General features: G+C 53.2%; 6 protein-coding genes across 6 annotated transcripts; 2 read left to right on the top strand and 4 right to left on the bottom strand.

The window, feature by feature from the left end:
- Window positions 1–35: 35 nt before the first annotated feature.
- K489DRAFT_350688 (uncharacterized protein) lies at window positions 36–4,495 on the bottom strand (the record flags this gene model as incomplete). The annotated part of the gene is made up of 2 exons (XM_033602430.1): window positions 236–4,495; window positions 36–187 (listed from the first exon to the last, which is right to left on the bottom strand). Exons 1-2 carry the CDS (start codon window positions 4,119–4,121, stop codon window positions 36–38), a joined length of 4,038 nt encoding a protein of 1,345 aa, XP_033463289.1. The 5' UTR covers window positions 4,122–4,495.
- Window positions 4,496–4,661: 166 nt separating this feature from the next.
- Window positions 4,662–7,933, bottom strand: K489DRAFT_376649 (uncharacterized protein). Its single transcript, XM_033603966.1, has 2 exons — window positions 5,834–7,933; window positions 4,662–5,765 (listed from the first exon to the last, which is right to left on the bottom strand). Exons 1-2 carry the CDS (start codon window positions 7,604–7,606, stop codon window positions 4,947–4,949), a joined length of 2,592 nt encoding a protein of 863 aa, XP_033463288.1. The 5' UTR covers window positions 7,607–7,933; the 3' UTR covers window positions 4,662–4,946.
- Window positions 7,934–8,138: 205 nt separating this feature from the next.
- On the bottom strand, window positions 8,139–9,086 carry K489DRAFT_376647 (uncharacterized protein). The gene has a single exon (XM_033603965.1). The coding sequence runs from the start codon at window positions 8,785–8,787 to the stop codon at window positions 8,449–8,451; it is 339 nt and encodes a 112-aa protein (XP_033463287.1). The 5' UTR covers window positions 8,788–9,086; the 3' UTR covers window positions 8,139–8,448.
- Window positions 9,087–10,654: 1,568 nt separating this feature from the next.
- K489DRAFT_110688 (uncharacterized protein) lies at window positions 10,655–11,280 on the top strand. Its single transcript, XM_033598893.1, has one exon. It carries the CDS (start codon window positions 10,736–10,738, stop codon window positions 11,102–11,104), a length of 369 nt encoding a protein of 122 aa, XP_033463286.1. The 5' UTR covers window positions 10,655–10,735; the 3' UTR covers window positions 11,105–11,280.
- A 193-nt stretch (window positions 11,281–11,473) lies between these two features.
- On the top strand, window positions 11,474–12,070 carry K489DRAFT_312989 (lytic polysaccharide monooxygenase; the record flags this gene model as incomplete). The annotated part of the gene is made up of 1 exon (XM_033600901.1): window positions 11,474–12,070. A coding segment is annotated over one exon (597 nt), but the record flags the coding sequence as incomplete, so codon positions are not given.
- A 1,018-nt stretch (window positions 12,071–13,088) lies between these two features.
- Window positions 13,089–14,217, bottom strand: K489DRAFT_376644 (Prefoldin). The gene is made up of 3 exons (XM_033603964.1): window positions 14,014–14,217; window positions 13,555–13,721; window positions 13,089–13,452 (listed from the first exon to the last, which is right to left on the bottom strand). Exons 1-3 carry the CDS (start codon window positions 14,041–14,043, stop codon window positions 13,290–13,292), a joined length of 360 nt encoding a protein of 119 aa, XP_033463284.1. The 5' UTR covers window positions 14,044–14,217; the 3' UTR covers window positions 13,089–13,289.
- Window positions 14,218–14,339: the final 122 nt, after the last annotated feature.

Below are 14,339 nucleotides of genomic sequence, written 5' to 3'. Positions count from 1 at the left end.
AATGTTCTGTCGTCGTTGGCCATCATTAAGTATTGTTATGAATCGTTCCTTATTCGTGCCCAAGGCTGCCCGACTCGTCTTCGGACTTTCCACCATCGCGTCTCCCGATAGCCTAACTGCTCAGGAATGCCAACATCCACACCAAATCTCTTCCCATCCGCACTTGCTTTCTGCGAGTGGCTAGCTGCTTGAGCAGGGTTATCGAACTCTTCTGCACTGTCGCCATCATCCTCACAGGAATCGCGTTGCGCGGCCGATTCTTTCTTTTTCGCCGGCCACCAGCCCATGCTGAATAACCAGCCGTGGAACAACCGATCCATTTCTCCTTCGCTAAGCCATTCTGCTCGCGTAGGGAGCAAATCTCGCTGAGGACTGCAAAAGTCCGAATCAGCCAAGAATGCCACGACGCTGGCAATCGTCGTAGGCTTTCTCGGGAGCGTCCCGCGGAGATCCATGAGTAGGAAGGCGACGAGGCCAAAAACTGTCATAGCGGCGAGCAGGACCTGCAGTATTATTTTCGAGGTGCGATCCATCTGAAGTCGGGAACCTTTTGTTGCAACAGTGCCGCGAACCAAATTGGTTTGAGTGGTACTTGAGAAGCCGCCGCTACTGGCACTCAAAGGCTGCCGGAATTTGGCGTCAATCACAAGACTCATATACCGCGCATAAAACCGCTCAACGGCCTGAATGAATGTGTTTCGGTTGGCTACGCCCGCGAGATCAGCAGGAGATGTTCCGTTAGGACCGTGAACCACATGATCAATGAACTCATCGAATGGGTACAAATGTTCCCCGATATACGTAAGATCGCTGAAGTCGCCGGCAAGGTATTGTTCCGGGCGATAAGGGAAAGTATCGATGCCATCTGTGCCATTGGTCAGGAAACGTGAAGATCCTGAGATCACCACAGGCGCAGCCGTGTTGTCGACCACGGGTCTCCCGTCTTTTGTATATCCGATGCGGAGTGTGGACTGCTGCACTTTCTGCGAACACATGAGGGCTGTGACATCACTTCGTGTCATGTCACGCCCACCTCTCCCGTAAATGACTCCGATTGATGGACAACCAGCCGGATTATCCCTTTGATACGAATTTGAATGTCCGCTTTCACTAAAGCCGGGTGTTGCAATACTGGGTCCGGAATAGTATGGGCCAAGGTGGAGATCATAAAACGCACCAGACCACTGTGGATTGGTCACATTTTTCGGCAGATTGGTATAGGTTTCGAAGTAATAGGAGCTATTGGTGCCGTTGGGTCCGGCAAAGCGACAGCCTGGTGGTAATGGAGGCGATGCTCCGAGGAGGACAGAGTCCCCGTGGGTCAAATCTGTCTTGAAGTCGATGCGGATATACTCGTCAGCTACAATTTCGCATGCCAACACAGCCTGCAGTGCGTCGACTTCAAAGGTGAAATTCTGCGATCCCCGGCTAGCGTCAAGATTGATCATGGGGCTATTGCCAGTCGTGATGTTGCTCATTATGGGCAGAACATAATTGTCCCAAATCGTGTTGGGGAGGGTATCGCTGCCGTGGTCGATTCGATCCAGAAGATATGCCGCGCCCCCGTCACCGACGGACGAGCTGTTATACCAGCTGACATTCCAAGTGTGGGCAAGCGAAGCTTGAATTGGCTGCGCAGAGATAACGCTTCGATCTATGACCCAGAGACCAGAGACCACGATGGTCAATACGCTGCCCACCAATCCTGCAAGATTGGACAGAGCGGAAGCTGAGTGTCGCAGTGAGATCGACTTCCACAGAGCCACAAATGGAAGCTCGCCGAGCACTTGAAATCGAACACTGCGATCAGCTGGCACAGCGCCGGAGCGCATCATACTGTATGGCGCGAATGTAGCGATTGTGAAGTCGAGGTTGTTGTAGCATGTTGCGACGAGGAGCATCAATAGCGCCGAGAAATAATGTGATATCGCTGATGCGCGATCCTCAGTACCGGTCACATCGGCAATGCCACTGTTGTCTCGTGAGTTCAAATAGACAATCTCGAGAGCAATCACCATCAAGATAGGACTGATAAATGTCGCTGTGATGAAATACCAACGACCGGCCATTGGATGCCATGCATGTTTCTTTATCTTGACTTCAACATCGTCGCTGGATCGTGGCGCGAATTTGACACCCTCGACAGTGAATCTCTCGCCAACAACAGATCGAAATTCGCAGCCACCGAGGAGTCTTGTGAGCTGACCTGTCCGCAGACTTCCTGCATGACGGAGAAGCTCGCGCATCGAAGGGCTCGCAGCAAGTACCGTAGCAGCATTAGATATCAAGGTGGGATTCTGAGGAACGAGATCGCCTTTGACGCTGAATCCAATGTACAATGCCAGCATACTCAGTAAGAGGAAGCCCGCGAGCATGGTCCAGATTGACGACGCCGTGACATGTAATCGGGCCTCTGTAAACCTTCTGCGCGCGATCGAATCGATCTTTGCTGGCTGGAGAAATCTCTGCTGGAAAAATTGTGCGGATATGCCACTCAAAGCCTGAGTACTAGCTTGCTGCAAGGTTTCCGGCACCAAGAGCCGGTCAAGCGATTGCTGTCCCTGCAAAGTCCGAACCAGCACGTAATAAAGAGGAGTCTTGAACTGGAAGTCGTTATCTTCCCGTTGCTTTGACACGTTCAGCTTGAGATTCGTCGCCTGTTCAATACTTGCAAAGATGACCTCGCCCAGCATTAGGTCGGTGAAATTCTGCAATCTCGCACCTGGTGGAGAGCTGCCGATCATGAACGAATTTGTTGGGTAGTCAAATGAAACATTGCTTCGGTCGATTGAGTAATCGATCTTGCATATGACTGCAGAAGTTTTCTGCACAGTCCTAGCTGACGCAGAATAATTGATGGGTTTGTATGTCACGTTATGTACGACTAGTGCATATCGAAGGTCGAAGGAAACGGTTGCATCCAGGTTGACCTTGGCCGAGAGATTCTGATGTGCGTTTCCTGAGCAATTGACTCTCATAAAATCATATTCTATTCGCTGCGGCGCGCATCCTCCACAGTCGTTCCAATCTGCATTTATGGGGTGTCGCGGCGGGCCGAGAGGACAGGTCGATGACTCCAGTTGGACTGATAAGCTGTCGGCGGACAACGTAGTCTTGGCGACTTCACAACTCACTCTGGGGTTGAATACATCGACTACGGCAGTAACATTGTTGGCCGGCGTATTTGACGGAAGTGCAAAAGATTGAAAGGCTTGAACGCCTAAAGTTCCAACCGGATCGGAGACATTTCCTTCGAGCATTCCAGCATATGTTTGCAACGGCAAGCCACTCAAATTGCGGTAGATAGGCGAATCATAGTAAAGTCCCAAATCCTGAGCGGTGGTCAGCTGCACAGCATTGGGGTCAAATCTGGTAGTCAGAGTGATTGGCGTTTGGCCGTCGATCAGCGTGGGCGAAAGCACTAGAAGACCAGTAGAGAGAAGTATGATCAACTTCAGCAGAGCGAATACAGCGATTGATGATGCCACGGCGGTATGATTCCGCTTTATAGCTCGAAGAAATGTCATGTAGTTCGGCGGCGAGACATAATCAAGGAGGACGTTGTCCTGAGCTTTTGCTGAGCCATGGCGGAGTTCATGCCAGGGTTGCATTGTCTTGCAGAAGAAGTCCACCTGCCGCCAAAGACTGACAATTACCACCAACAGCGCAGTGGGACCGTAAGTCCATGCATAGTGGTTCTCGGACAAGGTAAGGCGAAAACCATCCTGGGCTCTGTTCGCAGCCCACAGGACGATCATGCACGCTGCGAGAATAGCAAAGAGAGCCGCAAACGCTATCAAGGTCCATCGTCGCAGCCAGATCGAGTTCCAGTAAGTCCGAGGTATCCTCGAATAATCATTGTGCTCAACTTTGGCAGCCGGCCCGTAGTCATACGCAGGCTGTGGGATTGGTGGAAGGGGCCTGTCCGTTGACGAGCTGGAACTGTCCGTGACATGATGGTGCTGAGGCAGAAGGTGGCTTGTCGAGGACGTTGACACATCCGTGTGCTGGCGGAAGAATGGTCGTCTAGGAACGGCGAGGCGATCATTTTGTGATCGATTTTCTTCCTCGGGGTCTAAATCGGAAAGTTCGTGGTGGTAATCGTTAGACGGCAGCGCCATGACCCCACTGTCTACTTCGCACAATGCAGGTGGTGCAATAGTTGCCAGCGTTTCGCGATCTTACCATCAGCAACAAGTGCGGCCGTCGTCTGGCATTATTTGAAGAGCAGATTTGACAAAGCCTGATCCGATCGCGCGCCGAGATTAGAGATGTTGCGCTCATGCATTCATTTCAGGACCGAACGTCTGCTTCGTCCGCCCTAAATCCTGCGAGCGCGAGGAGGACAGCAGTGGCGGATGATAAGGCGTCCAGCCAGTGGCGACGCGCATTGATGGTCATTTTGCGTTACACAGTACCGCAATCGTGCTCGTGCCATGTCGACATCTAATGGATTGAGTGTATATTACATGGTGCAAGTGTACACAAGCTTTCTGCCGCTTTGTCGTTGCTTGCAGCGTCTGTTCCACACATGATGGGGTTTAATGCCCAGTCCGGGGTCATAACAGTGCCTATGTATACAGACAGTCATGAACTCAAGCATCCAATGAAGTGTTAGACGTATCTGCCCCGCCTATTGTTGGCACGATGTATCACATGCATCGACAGTATTTTTGGGTACCATTTGTCTCCTTGGAACGACAACACACGCAGACATCTATTGACTATATGATACAACGTGTTCAGCAAAAGAACAAAAAGTTGGGCAACGGCAATCAGCCGAGTGCTACCCTCTTTCTAATTATGAGATTCAAGATCAAGACAGAAAGTCGAACGCTAGTTTCGGGGTGCAACAACACCTACTCCACCTCGCTCTCTAAAAAAGCATCCAGCACAAGAAAAGGTTATGAACGATGACACAGACGGAATCTTGTCGTGAGGTCAATCTACGACCTCGGCGTGTTTGTTCCCTGCACCATCGGGAGCCCGCCCGGTGCGCTCACGGCCGCATTGTTATTCTGCGGCGCTGGCGATGATGCTGAAGCTTGCTGGCCCATCGGGGCGGTGGTCGGAGCAGGAGTTCCGGTATTTGTATTCGTAGGGGCGGACAGGCTCTGACGAGCGCCATAGCCCATGCTCAGGAAACTACCCTGGCCAGCCGCACCGGGATAATTGCCACCGGAGCCGCCGAGGCCTTCCGCAGCAAGGCGGCGCTCGCGGTATTTGCGACCGTTGATGATATTCTGGAGGCGCTTGCGCTCGCGCGGTTCGGTGATGCGCGTCCAGTCGAGGTCCTCGCCAGGCTCTGCGTAGTTGACAATATCGGCGAGGGTCGAGGCGGATATTTGGCCTTGTCCACCACTCGCATTGGCAGAGGCGCCGGTGTAGAGGTGGGAAGAGGGGTTGATGGGTTCGTCGGCGTGCGGATGCGCGTGCGGGTGGTGCTGTGTGTGCGAGTGGTGGTGGGGAGTGGAAGAGGAATGGTGGAGGTGGCTTGGCGTGGCGGAGTTCGCGCTGTTGACGCGGAACGGTGGGAGGCGGCCTGGCGTTGATGTCGAAAGAGCTGCAGCAGGAGTAGCTTGCGAAGCTGTGAAAGCGGCGAGATCCGTTTGAAGTGGACGCGCTGGAGGTTGTTGAGTCGGCCAGGAAGGAGGAAGTTGGGCTTCGCGAGTAGCTTGATTTTTCTCGAGAGCGAAGAGCCGATGACTCCACGGCGGGAGGCGTTTGTCACGTTCGTACAGCAAGCCACAGTTGTGGCAGAGAGTCTATTAAGAAGAACCCTGTCAGCCAAAGCGCACAAAACAAATGCTGATCGCGCCAGAACAAAACCTACCCTTGGACCTTTCGGCCCATCCCTGACTCCCCACACGGCCTGTCCCCAGATGTTACAGTGTGAGCAAGTCCAGTACTGTCTCTCGCCCTCAGTGAGCTGTGCCGAAGTCCCACCAAAACCAGCAGCTTCGGGCGTTTCGCGCCCGACAGGTGAAAGGCTCCTGAAGCGTCGCTTTTTCTTCGACCTCTCACCACGACCCATGCGCTCATCTTCTCCGCCCCCGATTCCATTTGGTCCTTGTGAAGCTCCCAAGCCTCCCGCGAAGAAGTCGTTGCTGCCGATCCCGCCTGCCTGCGCCGCGTAATTTGTCGTGAACCTCGCCGTTTCTCTCCTCTGCCTCCTGATCTGTCTTTCACGATCGCCCTCCCGTTTCTCGATTTCTTCTTTGTTGAGAACCTCAATCCGAGGTTCCCACTCATATCCAAGTCCGTCCTCATCAAATCGCCAGCCTGCGCCGACACCGAGCGCACTCTCTGCAGTCCCGTGGTATTCGCAAGCTTCATTGTCGACCACACCCCAGCCATCAACGCCGCTACCCACCACTCCCGCAAGTGTTGAATTGTTATCAATCATGTCCTTTTTCAGTCGCAGACTGGACTCATAAATCGCGTGTGCCATTTGTGGCACCCATTCGCCGGGAAGTCCAATGTCGGCACACGTCCGCTTCGCGAAGATTTCTGCAAACCCGACGGGGTGCTGCAGCGACCATTCAAATTTGTCGGTGTATAGTCGATTTTGAAGATTTATCGAGAGGTTGAGCACACAACGATGCGTGTCTGGAGGATTCAATACGGAGGATGTAGTTTCCTCTGGTTGAGAACGCTGGGCAGTGACGGTGATTGCAGGTGTTGAGGTGCCATTAGCAAGCGGAGTTTGCGCGCCGGATACGGAGTGATGGCCGTTGACGAGCGAAATATTGTTTGGATGAGGCGATCTCGGCGTATCCGCTTGCATGGGCGTCGATGAATCTTCACGGGAGATGGCATGCCGTAGTGATGGAGTCGGCGCTGCAGCTGTCTGTGCAGTGGGCTCTTTGGTTTGAGGCTGAAACAGTGGGTGTAGGGCCGCGGCCGCGTGCTCTTCTAGCTGTTGCCGGATCTGCTGAGCGATCTCGGCAATCATGGTCTGTTTTCGCATGACTGGGAAGTCCAGTTCGTCAACGAAAACCTTAGCGAACATGTCTGGAGTGATCAGGCCTTCATGCAAGTTCCATAGGAAGCTGTCTTTCAGCCTATATGATGGTGTGACATCGGGCGCTTTATACGCCGGAAGGTTCTCATCGATCCCGAAATCTTTTGCATTGGCCGGAGTAGGTAACGCAGCATCAGGACGGAACGGTGCCACGTCCAGGTCGATGCGAATCGGGACCAATGTGGTCGGCAGAACGGCCTGAAGGTATAGTTGTCGCTCTGTCATGGTCCGCTTCGGTTTGCCCATCCAGTCACGCCATATTCCCTGCACCTCGACGGGCGCAGTAGCCTCCTTGCCTAACTCTTTCGCCTTCTCTACCGCCGGGTCTACATCGCGTCGTTGCTGAGCGGTCCGTAGGCCAGTCGCTCGCCGAGGGTTATCGGAGTCTTCGATGCTGTCTTCATCGAATTCTTCCGCATAATTGATCGCGGTCGTGCCTCGTTTCGTCGTCCTGACATTCGGTACAACACTCTGAGGAATTACGGGTGTGAGGAGGGAATTGCCATATTGACGAATGCGTGGAGCGAAACTCGACACGAATGCCTGTGGTGCGTTGACGCGATTGACGTTTACGGCCGCCATCTTCGAAGACGCGGGACGCGAGGATTGCTACTCCCGTGTGACCAGCGGAGCTATGGTCCTCGCATGTAGTAGGTACACGGGCTCAAGAATCGACGGCCGTGTTTCGTTTGATATATTCTTTTCGGGACGACTTTTGGTGGACGTGGTCAATCGAATTTAGTAAGAATCTCTTGCGATATCGACATCATCAGAGTCGCCTCAACGACGCGATCCAGACCAGCGGGATAATTGACAGGAGAAGTGATGATCGAAGGTCGAATGGCGCGATGTTGGCAATACCGTCCGGGCTTTCCTGCTTGATCGGTTTCAGGGCCACTAACACACGCAGGACGACGCGATGAGCTTTCTGTGGAGGATGCGACGACGTGACGGAGCGGACGGGAGTGTGTGGTATACGGCGAGCCATAGCGATGAACGCGGGCCTCTGCAATTCTACCTCTACGCTATGACCAGCCGTAGAAACTCAACTCCAGCTGCATGACAGCACGTGACTTTGAATCTCAATTGTATCTAGGTGGGAGTTTCCTCAGCTGCTCATAAGCAAGCCTTTGAAATGTGAGTTCTACATCTCAATTCGCCACGGTAGTCTATCACGTAGTGTGATGTTTCATATCTCTTACTAGTGTCGCGTGCTGCTTGTCCATCACAGCTGGTCAAAGTTCAAAAGAGAGGTCACAAGCTGTCGATTGCTCAGCTTGAAGTGTCCACCAGTATACCTATGATGAAACAATCAATAGACAAAGCCTAAGGCCGAATTGTCCTGACATAAAGTTCTCAACAGGCCGTCTTGCTCACGATCAGACCATCTCCCTCCAAAGCCATCATATGACCAGATCATAACATTATGCGAACAGCTGGGCGATCATCAAGATCATCATCAAGATCACCAGTCCCTTATTCTGAGCTCGACAAATTAGAACCCGACAGATGTTTGGCCGCCGTATGTGCATCTGACACTTGTCACCTTCCATCCACCATGGTTGCGCATTGTCTCCAAACCAAGCAAGAATTTCATGGATGTGTTCCGGAACAAAGGAGTGCATCTTGCGACCCGCTGCGGGACGGGGTCTGTCAATTGTGGTCGAGCTCGCAGCGGAGGATGATGAACCCAAGGTGGAAGAACCGTCGCTTGTTTCCATCCTGGCCGACAACTTGGATGATCGACAGTTGTTCACGGTCATGTATAGAATGGGATTATAAAGTAAGGATTTGGAAAGGTTCCGAACCACAACCGGACGATCGCATTATCTGCTCGCGCACACAACATGCCCAGGTGTACCTTTGATGCAGTAGATGTCAGTCGCGGCGAGAAGTTTTGTGGTCCTTGTGCTAACGGTCCACGCCTCTGGCGAGCGCGCGACCGTGTGCTATATAATTACATATATAATCGTCGCATTTGTCACCGCACATACAAATGATTCGACAAAGAGAGCGACAATATGAAACACATGTAGACAGTGAGTTTGGGATCTCAGCTGTGCACTGTCAACGGTTGGCCCGTTCATAACGAGAGATGGGAGTTTTGCTCGAGCACCCCGACTTTATGTTCCTTGCTGAACAATATGCAGGCGCGCGCTTAGCATTGGAACGGTGGTGGGCGCGTAGAGATGTACAGTACCTGCAGCAGGCTACATACGAGGAGAGCCCCGCTCCCAGGAGCTGGCTGGAAGGCTGCCTCCACGCCCATAATGCGCACGACTCTCACGTGCCCTACTTTCATTGTCTCCAAGCCTCACAACGACCTTCAGGGACGCTGGCGAAAATTGTCATGCTGTATTCATGCTAGATAACTCATATGCCTATGACCGAAAGAAGAACCCGATCTGTCGACATCTCCGAGCATGTGGGTTGTCTAGCCTGGATCAAACCTCTTTTTGCGCTGCCCGAAAGACCATCACAACCTTCGGAGATGTGTGGCAGGACGTTATGTCGGGAGGATTTCCAAATTCTAACAAAGGGCTCAGGTCCGAGGAGGTCCGGGAAGGTGGAAAGATGGATGGTTGGACGAGAGGGGCTCGACGCCGATCGAGCTACGACAGGACTATGATCTACTCTTTTGCCCACTAGCCGAACCGAGAGGAAACCCCTCGAGAAATCACGTACGTAAACATTCGCCTGCATGAAGCACGATGAGTCCGGGACATGGACGCAAAAGCGCACGGCAGTGCAGTACAGTACAGTAGGTACTATCATGATCATCACCAATGCAACGGCGATGAAACTGCAACAACAGCAGTAGCGGTAGTGTCCAACAACGGTCCAAGGTTGCATGTAGGGGCGCATTGTCCTCCCAAGAATTGTGGATCTCCCCAAGACTCTCGGAACTAATTTTCGTAAAGCCAGTGAAGGTGCCGGATTGATGGGTGAAACAGCCGCCCTTGTTTCCGTTAGCCCTCCCGCCCCTTCCCGCACGTGCTTGCTGCCCTGATATTTACCAATCGTTCGTGTTTCATCGACATCATTGGTTCCAAGCCCTCATTCATGAACTCCTTCGTGTGTCCACGAGTATCCCCAAAATTGATACCAAGAGAACCACTCGATGGTACTGTGGAGAGAATAGGAGAGACGATCATCACTACCTGGGTGCTGCTTGGGTGCGCGCGCGTTTCAGACAGAGAAGGGGACAACTTCTTCACCTATGCCCACTCATCCCTTTCCCTCGCCTGCCACAGTGGCGGGCGGTTAACCACACATCGAGAACGACTTCCTTTTATACTCTCTCTCTCGCGCGTTTCACGTCTGGACCATGGGCGCGCGTACAAACACGAACTGCACCATCTTCTGCATCAGAAGATCTACACCACTCGTGCGTAGTTCACGGTCGCATCGCTGACGCGTAAGGTCGCTAATGCATGACCGTCTTGCGTGGGCATGTTTCAACTCGTACGGTGGTCGTGGCTTGTGGACCCACCGTATACACTGCGGCTGACCTTTGTATGTCGGATCGGGATGACGCCGCAGCAGGCAAGTGACAAACTACAAATCCGTCAAGAAATTGTTTGGATGGTGACAAGCCCAAACAATCTTCGACAGCCGTGGAAGGTGAGTGCTCGTATTGTCCGGGCAAAGTGGAGACAGTGTGTGGTGATTGTGTATGACGAAGAGAACGAGTGGTCGTGACACCTAAACATGCACACACGCACACACACACATGAACCACCGTTCTACCACCTCCCCCATTCACTCCCACTGCCGCCCACTGCTTGTTACACGCTACTCACTATGCGCACACACCTGGGCACCTACACACCTGCCGGTTCACTACGACACACACTTGCTCTCACACACACACACACACACTCCCCCATTCACTCCCACTGCCGCCCACTGCTTGTTACACGCTACTCACTATGCGCACACACCTGGGCACCTACACACCTGCCGGTTCACTACGACACACACTTGCTCTCACACACACACACACACACACACGCAAATCCGTCACTCTCCCTCACGATGCTCTTCCTCCCTCTTTTCTTATATAACTCCCTCCCTTGACGCCACCTCACTTCTTTCTCCTTCCCTTTCTCTATCCAACAACAACAAAGAGCTTTTCTCTTCCTTTCGCCGGACGAATTCAATTCTCACTGCACGAGCTGGTCTCTTGTGCGCAACACACTCTCTCAAACTTGCCCCATTGCAAACTTCAAATAAGCCTTCTCAACCGATCAATCAATCACGATCTCTGGAAGACAAAAGCTCCACTGCTCAACAGCATCTTCGAACTGTACAAAAGACGACCACATTCCTTCATCGGGTCGACACATCTTCTCTAGCTGGCTCTAGGGATCTTTTCTACGATTGCACATTCAACCTCACTGATCACATCTCGATCTTTCCATCAACACCATGTCTCCCGTTTTCACCATGGTCAAGGCCTTAGCCGTGGCCTCCTTCCTCGGCCAGGCTGCTGCTCACATTGTCATGGCCAACCCTCAACCCTTTTCGGCTGAGTACATGGCCACCTCTCCTCTTGCCTCTGACGGCTCCAACTTCCCTTGCCAGTACACCGGCCCGTCGTCATACACCTTCAACCATATGAACAACATGGCCGTGGGTGAGGACCAGCTTCTCAGCTTCAACGGTTCCGCCAGTCACGGTGGTGGTACCTGTCAGCTGGCTGTCACCCTGGACACTGCACCCACCAAGTCCTCTGTCTGGAAGAACATCATGGTCCTTGAAGGTGGCTGCCCTGTCGTCGGCAACGGCAACGACGGCACCAAGACTTTCAAGTTCCAGATCCCTTCCGGCTTCCCCAACGGCAAGGCGACCTTCAGTTGGGTGTGGAACAACCGCATTGGCAACCGGGAGATCTACATGTCCTGTGCTCCGATCACCGTCTCGGGCGGTTCCGACAGCGGCAAGGACTTCTACAACAGCCTTCCTGACCTCTACGTCGTCAACATGCCTCCGGAAGAGTGCACTGTTGCTGAGAACGGTAACTTGATCATTCCCAACCCCGGCAAGAACGTCATCCGCGACACCAGCGCTCCCGGTTCCTTCATCTCTGCCACTGGTCCCAAGTGTGCCGCCGCCAAGGCTTACTCTGGTGGTGACGCTGCCCCTGGAAACACTGCGGGCGCTGGTACCACTGCTGCGACCACCACGGCCGCTACTCAGCCCACTCAATATGCTCCGGCTCCTACTGGTGGCAACACTGCAGCTGCCGGCAACAAGGGCGTTGAGAGCCCGACTGGCCTCATCACCATCATCACCAAGACAACTGGAGGTGCCACTGGCGGCGCAACTTCGGCACCTACCACCACCGCCGCCGGCAGCGATTCTGGCTCTGGCTCGAACTCGAACTCGAACTCCGACTCTGACTCTGCCAGTGGCAGCAACACTAACGCTGGCTCCAGCTCTGGTGGCTCCAGCTCTGGTGGCTCCACTTCTCCTCCTGCCTCGGGACCCCCATCATACTCTCCTCCAGCTGCAAACCCTCCTGCATCGTCTCCACCCAGCAGTGGCTCTGCCGCAACTGGAGGATCCTGCACCTCCGCCAACGACGGTCAGATCGTCTGCAACGGCACTGGCCAATTCGGTCTGTGCAACCACGGCGGCGTCGTCTGGCAAAGCGTTGCCGCTGGTACTCAGTGCGTTGGCGGCAAGGTATTGAAGAAGCGCGAGGATGGCGTCGAGGAGGAGGTTGCCGTGGTCGCCAAACGTGAACCCCGCCACCCTCACTGGGGAGGACGCCGATTCTAAGAGTCGCGCTTTCCTTACGAGCGGCGCGTTTCTTGAATATTGCTTCGGCTTTGTGCAGGAAGACGGTTCGGTGTAGGTAGTGTGGGTGGACATGATGGGCGTCGTCGTCAAGACCGTGCGAGGAAGGGCTGGGAGGATATACTATTAGAGTTAAGACTGTAGAGAGATCCTGACGCCAATCCCGTCAGTCGTATCGCACAGTCCGACACGAGAAAAATTGGAAGTAAACAGGAATTCATTTCCTGGCTCGATTTTTTCGAAAAGTTTCCCTCTCTGTGCCCTTCTCTATGTGAAAATGTCCTCATAATCGTGCTGAGCTTCTCATCTGATGAACTCAGCCGCATCGCAGTCGAGAAAGCTCGTGGCTCCCTCCTCACATGCCATGACAATCTCATCATGCCCAGCATCGACCCTCCGGCGCTAGAACGCCGCCCCGTCGATCGCTCAACGCCCCAGTAAGTCGTCGAATGTCATCGCCTCACCCGGCCCTACGGAACAACGCCTCCATATGCTGCTGACTATTCTTGAACGTCGTCTCGAGGTAATTCAGCTTCTTGTCCAGATTGGCCAATTCGGCCTTGAGATCCGCCGCCTCCTTGACCTGGCGTGTGGAGACGTCTTTGGTGGAAGTCAAGACGAACCTAGCGAGCAGAGAATCAGAATGAGATGTTCCATACGGAAATACAAAGAAAAGGAGAAATGCAGGCGATCTCGCATGTGAAGAACGAGGGAGGCGGACGTACATCTTCCCTACTCCATCGTACACCGGCGTCTCCCGGGGCAGCGCCTCGAGCTCCTGCTGCGAGAGCTGTAGGAGCCGGCTCTCGCGGGTCTTGGCGGCGATTTGCGCGCGCACGATGCCGAGCTGTTGTTGGGAGAAGGCGGCTTTTTGTTCGATTTCTTGGAGGAGCTAATTACATTCCCAATTTCGTTAGGGAATTGTCTTCATGTCAGGAGTTTTTGAGAAAGCGAGAAACAATCACTGTAGAATCTCGAGCACATGAGAAGAGAGGCGATGGGAATATGTAAAAAGGGAAGGGTTTGGTGGGGATAGGAGGAGGGGTCTTGGTTGATGATGGAAGTTTGTGAGTTGGGATCTGGAGTTTGGATGATCTATTTTTTTCCGAACAAAGATTTTGGAAGAAGGAGAGACCGTGTGCTTTTTCTCTTGAATCGAGATTGGAATTCGGGTGGGACTCAACTTGTTGGAGTTTCTCGTTCGGAATCGCCATGGCGTTCGGAGACTTGTTCTTCACCACCTCTTCACCTGCAGTTCCTTCGCACGAGAGGACTGCTTCTTGACAGAGTCCTGCCCTGAAAGTGTTTCTCTCGTCTTGGATGGCAAGTCGCTTCCTCTAGTTCTCGGTAGATGTTGCGATTGATCTGGTCAACTTGAAACCCTCATGTACTGCGCTGTATAATATTGACACTTCGGGTGCTACCTAGAATGAGAGGTCGTCGATCCTGATGACTAAATTCACGGCGGGACGATCCGTCAGGCTACATCTTCGCCTGCTGCTGGGTTTCT

This window comes from Dissoconium aciculare (assembly GCF_010015565.1).
Source record: "Dissoconium aciculare CBS 342.82 unplaced genomic scaffold K489scaffold_2, whole genome shotgun sequence".
Lineage (NCBI taxonomy): Eukaryota > Fungi > Ascomycota > Dothideomycetes > Mycosphaerellales > Dissoconiaceae > Dissoconium > Dissoconium aciculare.
The sequence above is the reverse complement of the archived record's forward strand: the minus strand, read 5'-3'. Positions and strand labels throughout refer to the sequence as shown.

Bases quoted from the DNA above. Each gene is read 5' to 3' on its own strand.
- K489DRAFT_376649 (XM_033603966.1), bottom strand. From the start codon at position 7,606: ATGGCGGCCGTAAACGTCAATCGCGTCAACGCACCACAGGCATTCGTG. The intron at 5,766-5,833 runs GTAGGTTTTGTT...TCTTCTTAATAG, and splicing joins ATGGGCCGAAAGGTCCAAGG to ACTCTCTGCCACAACTGTGG.
- K489DRAFT_376647 (XM_033603965.1), bottom strand. From the start codon at position 8,787: ATGACCGTGAACAACTGTCGATCATCCAAGTTGTCGGCCAGGATGGAA.
- K489DRAFT_110688 (XM_033598893.1), top strand. From the start codon at position 10,736: ATGCACACACGCACACACACACATGAACCACCGTTCTACCACCTCCCC.
- K489DRAFT_376644 (XM_033603964.1), bottom strand. From the start codon at position 14,043: ATGGCGATTCCGAACGAGAAACTCCAACAA. The intron at 13,722-14,013 runs GTTGAGTCCCAC...GAATGTAATTAG, and splicing joins CGAACGAGAAACTCCAACAA to CTCCTCCAAGAAATCGAACA. The intron at 13,453-13,554 runs GTACGTCCGCCT...TCTGCTCGCTAG, and splicing joins TACGATGGAGTAGGGAAGAT to GTTCGTCTTGACTTCCACCA.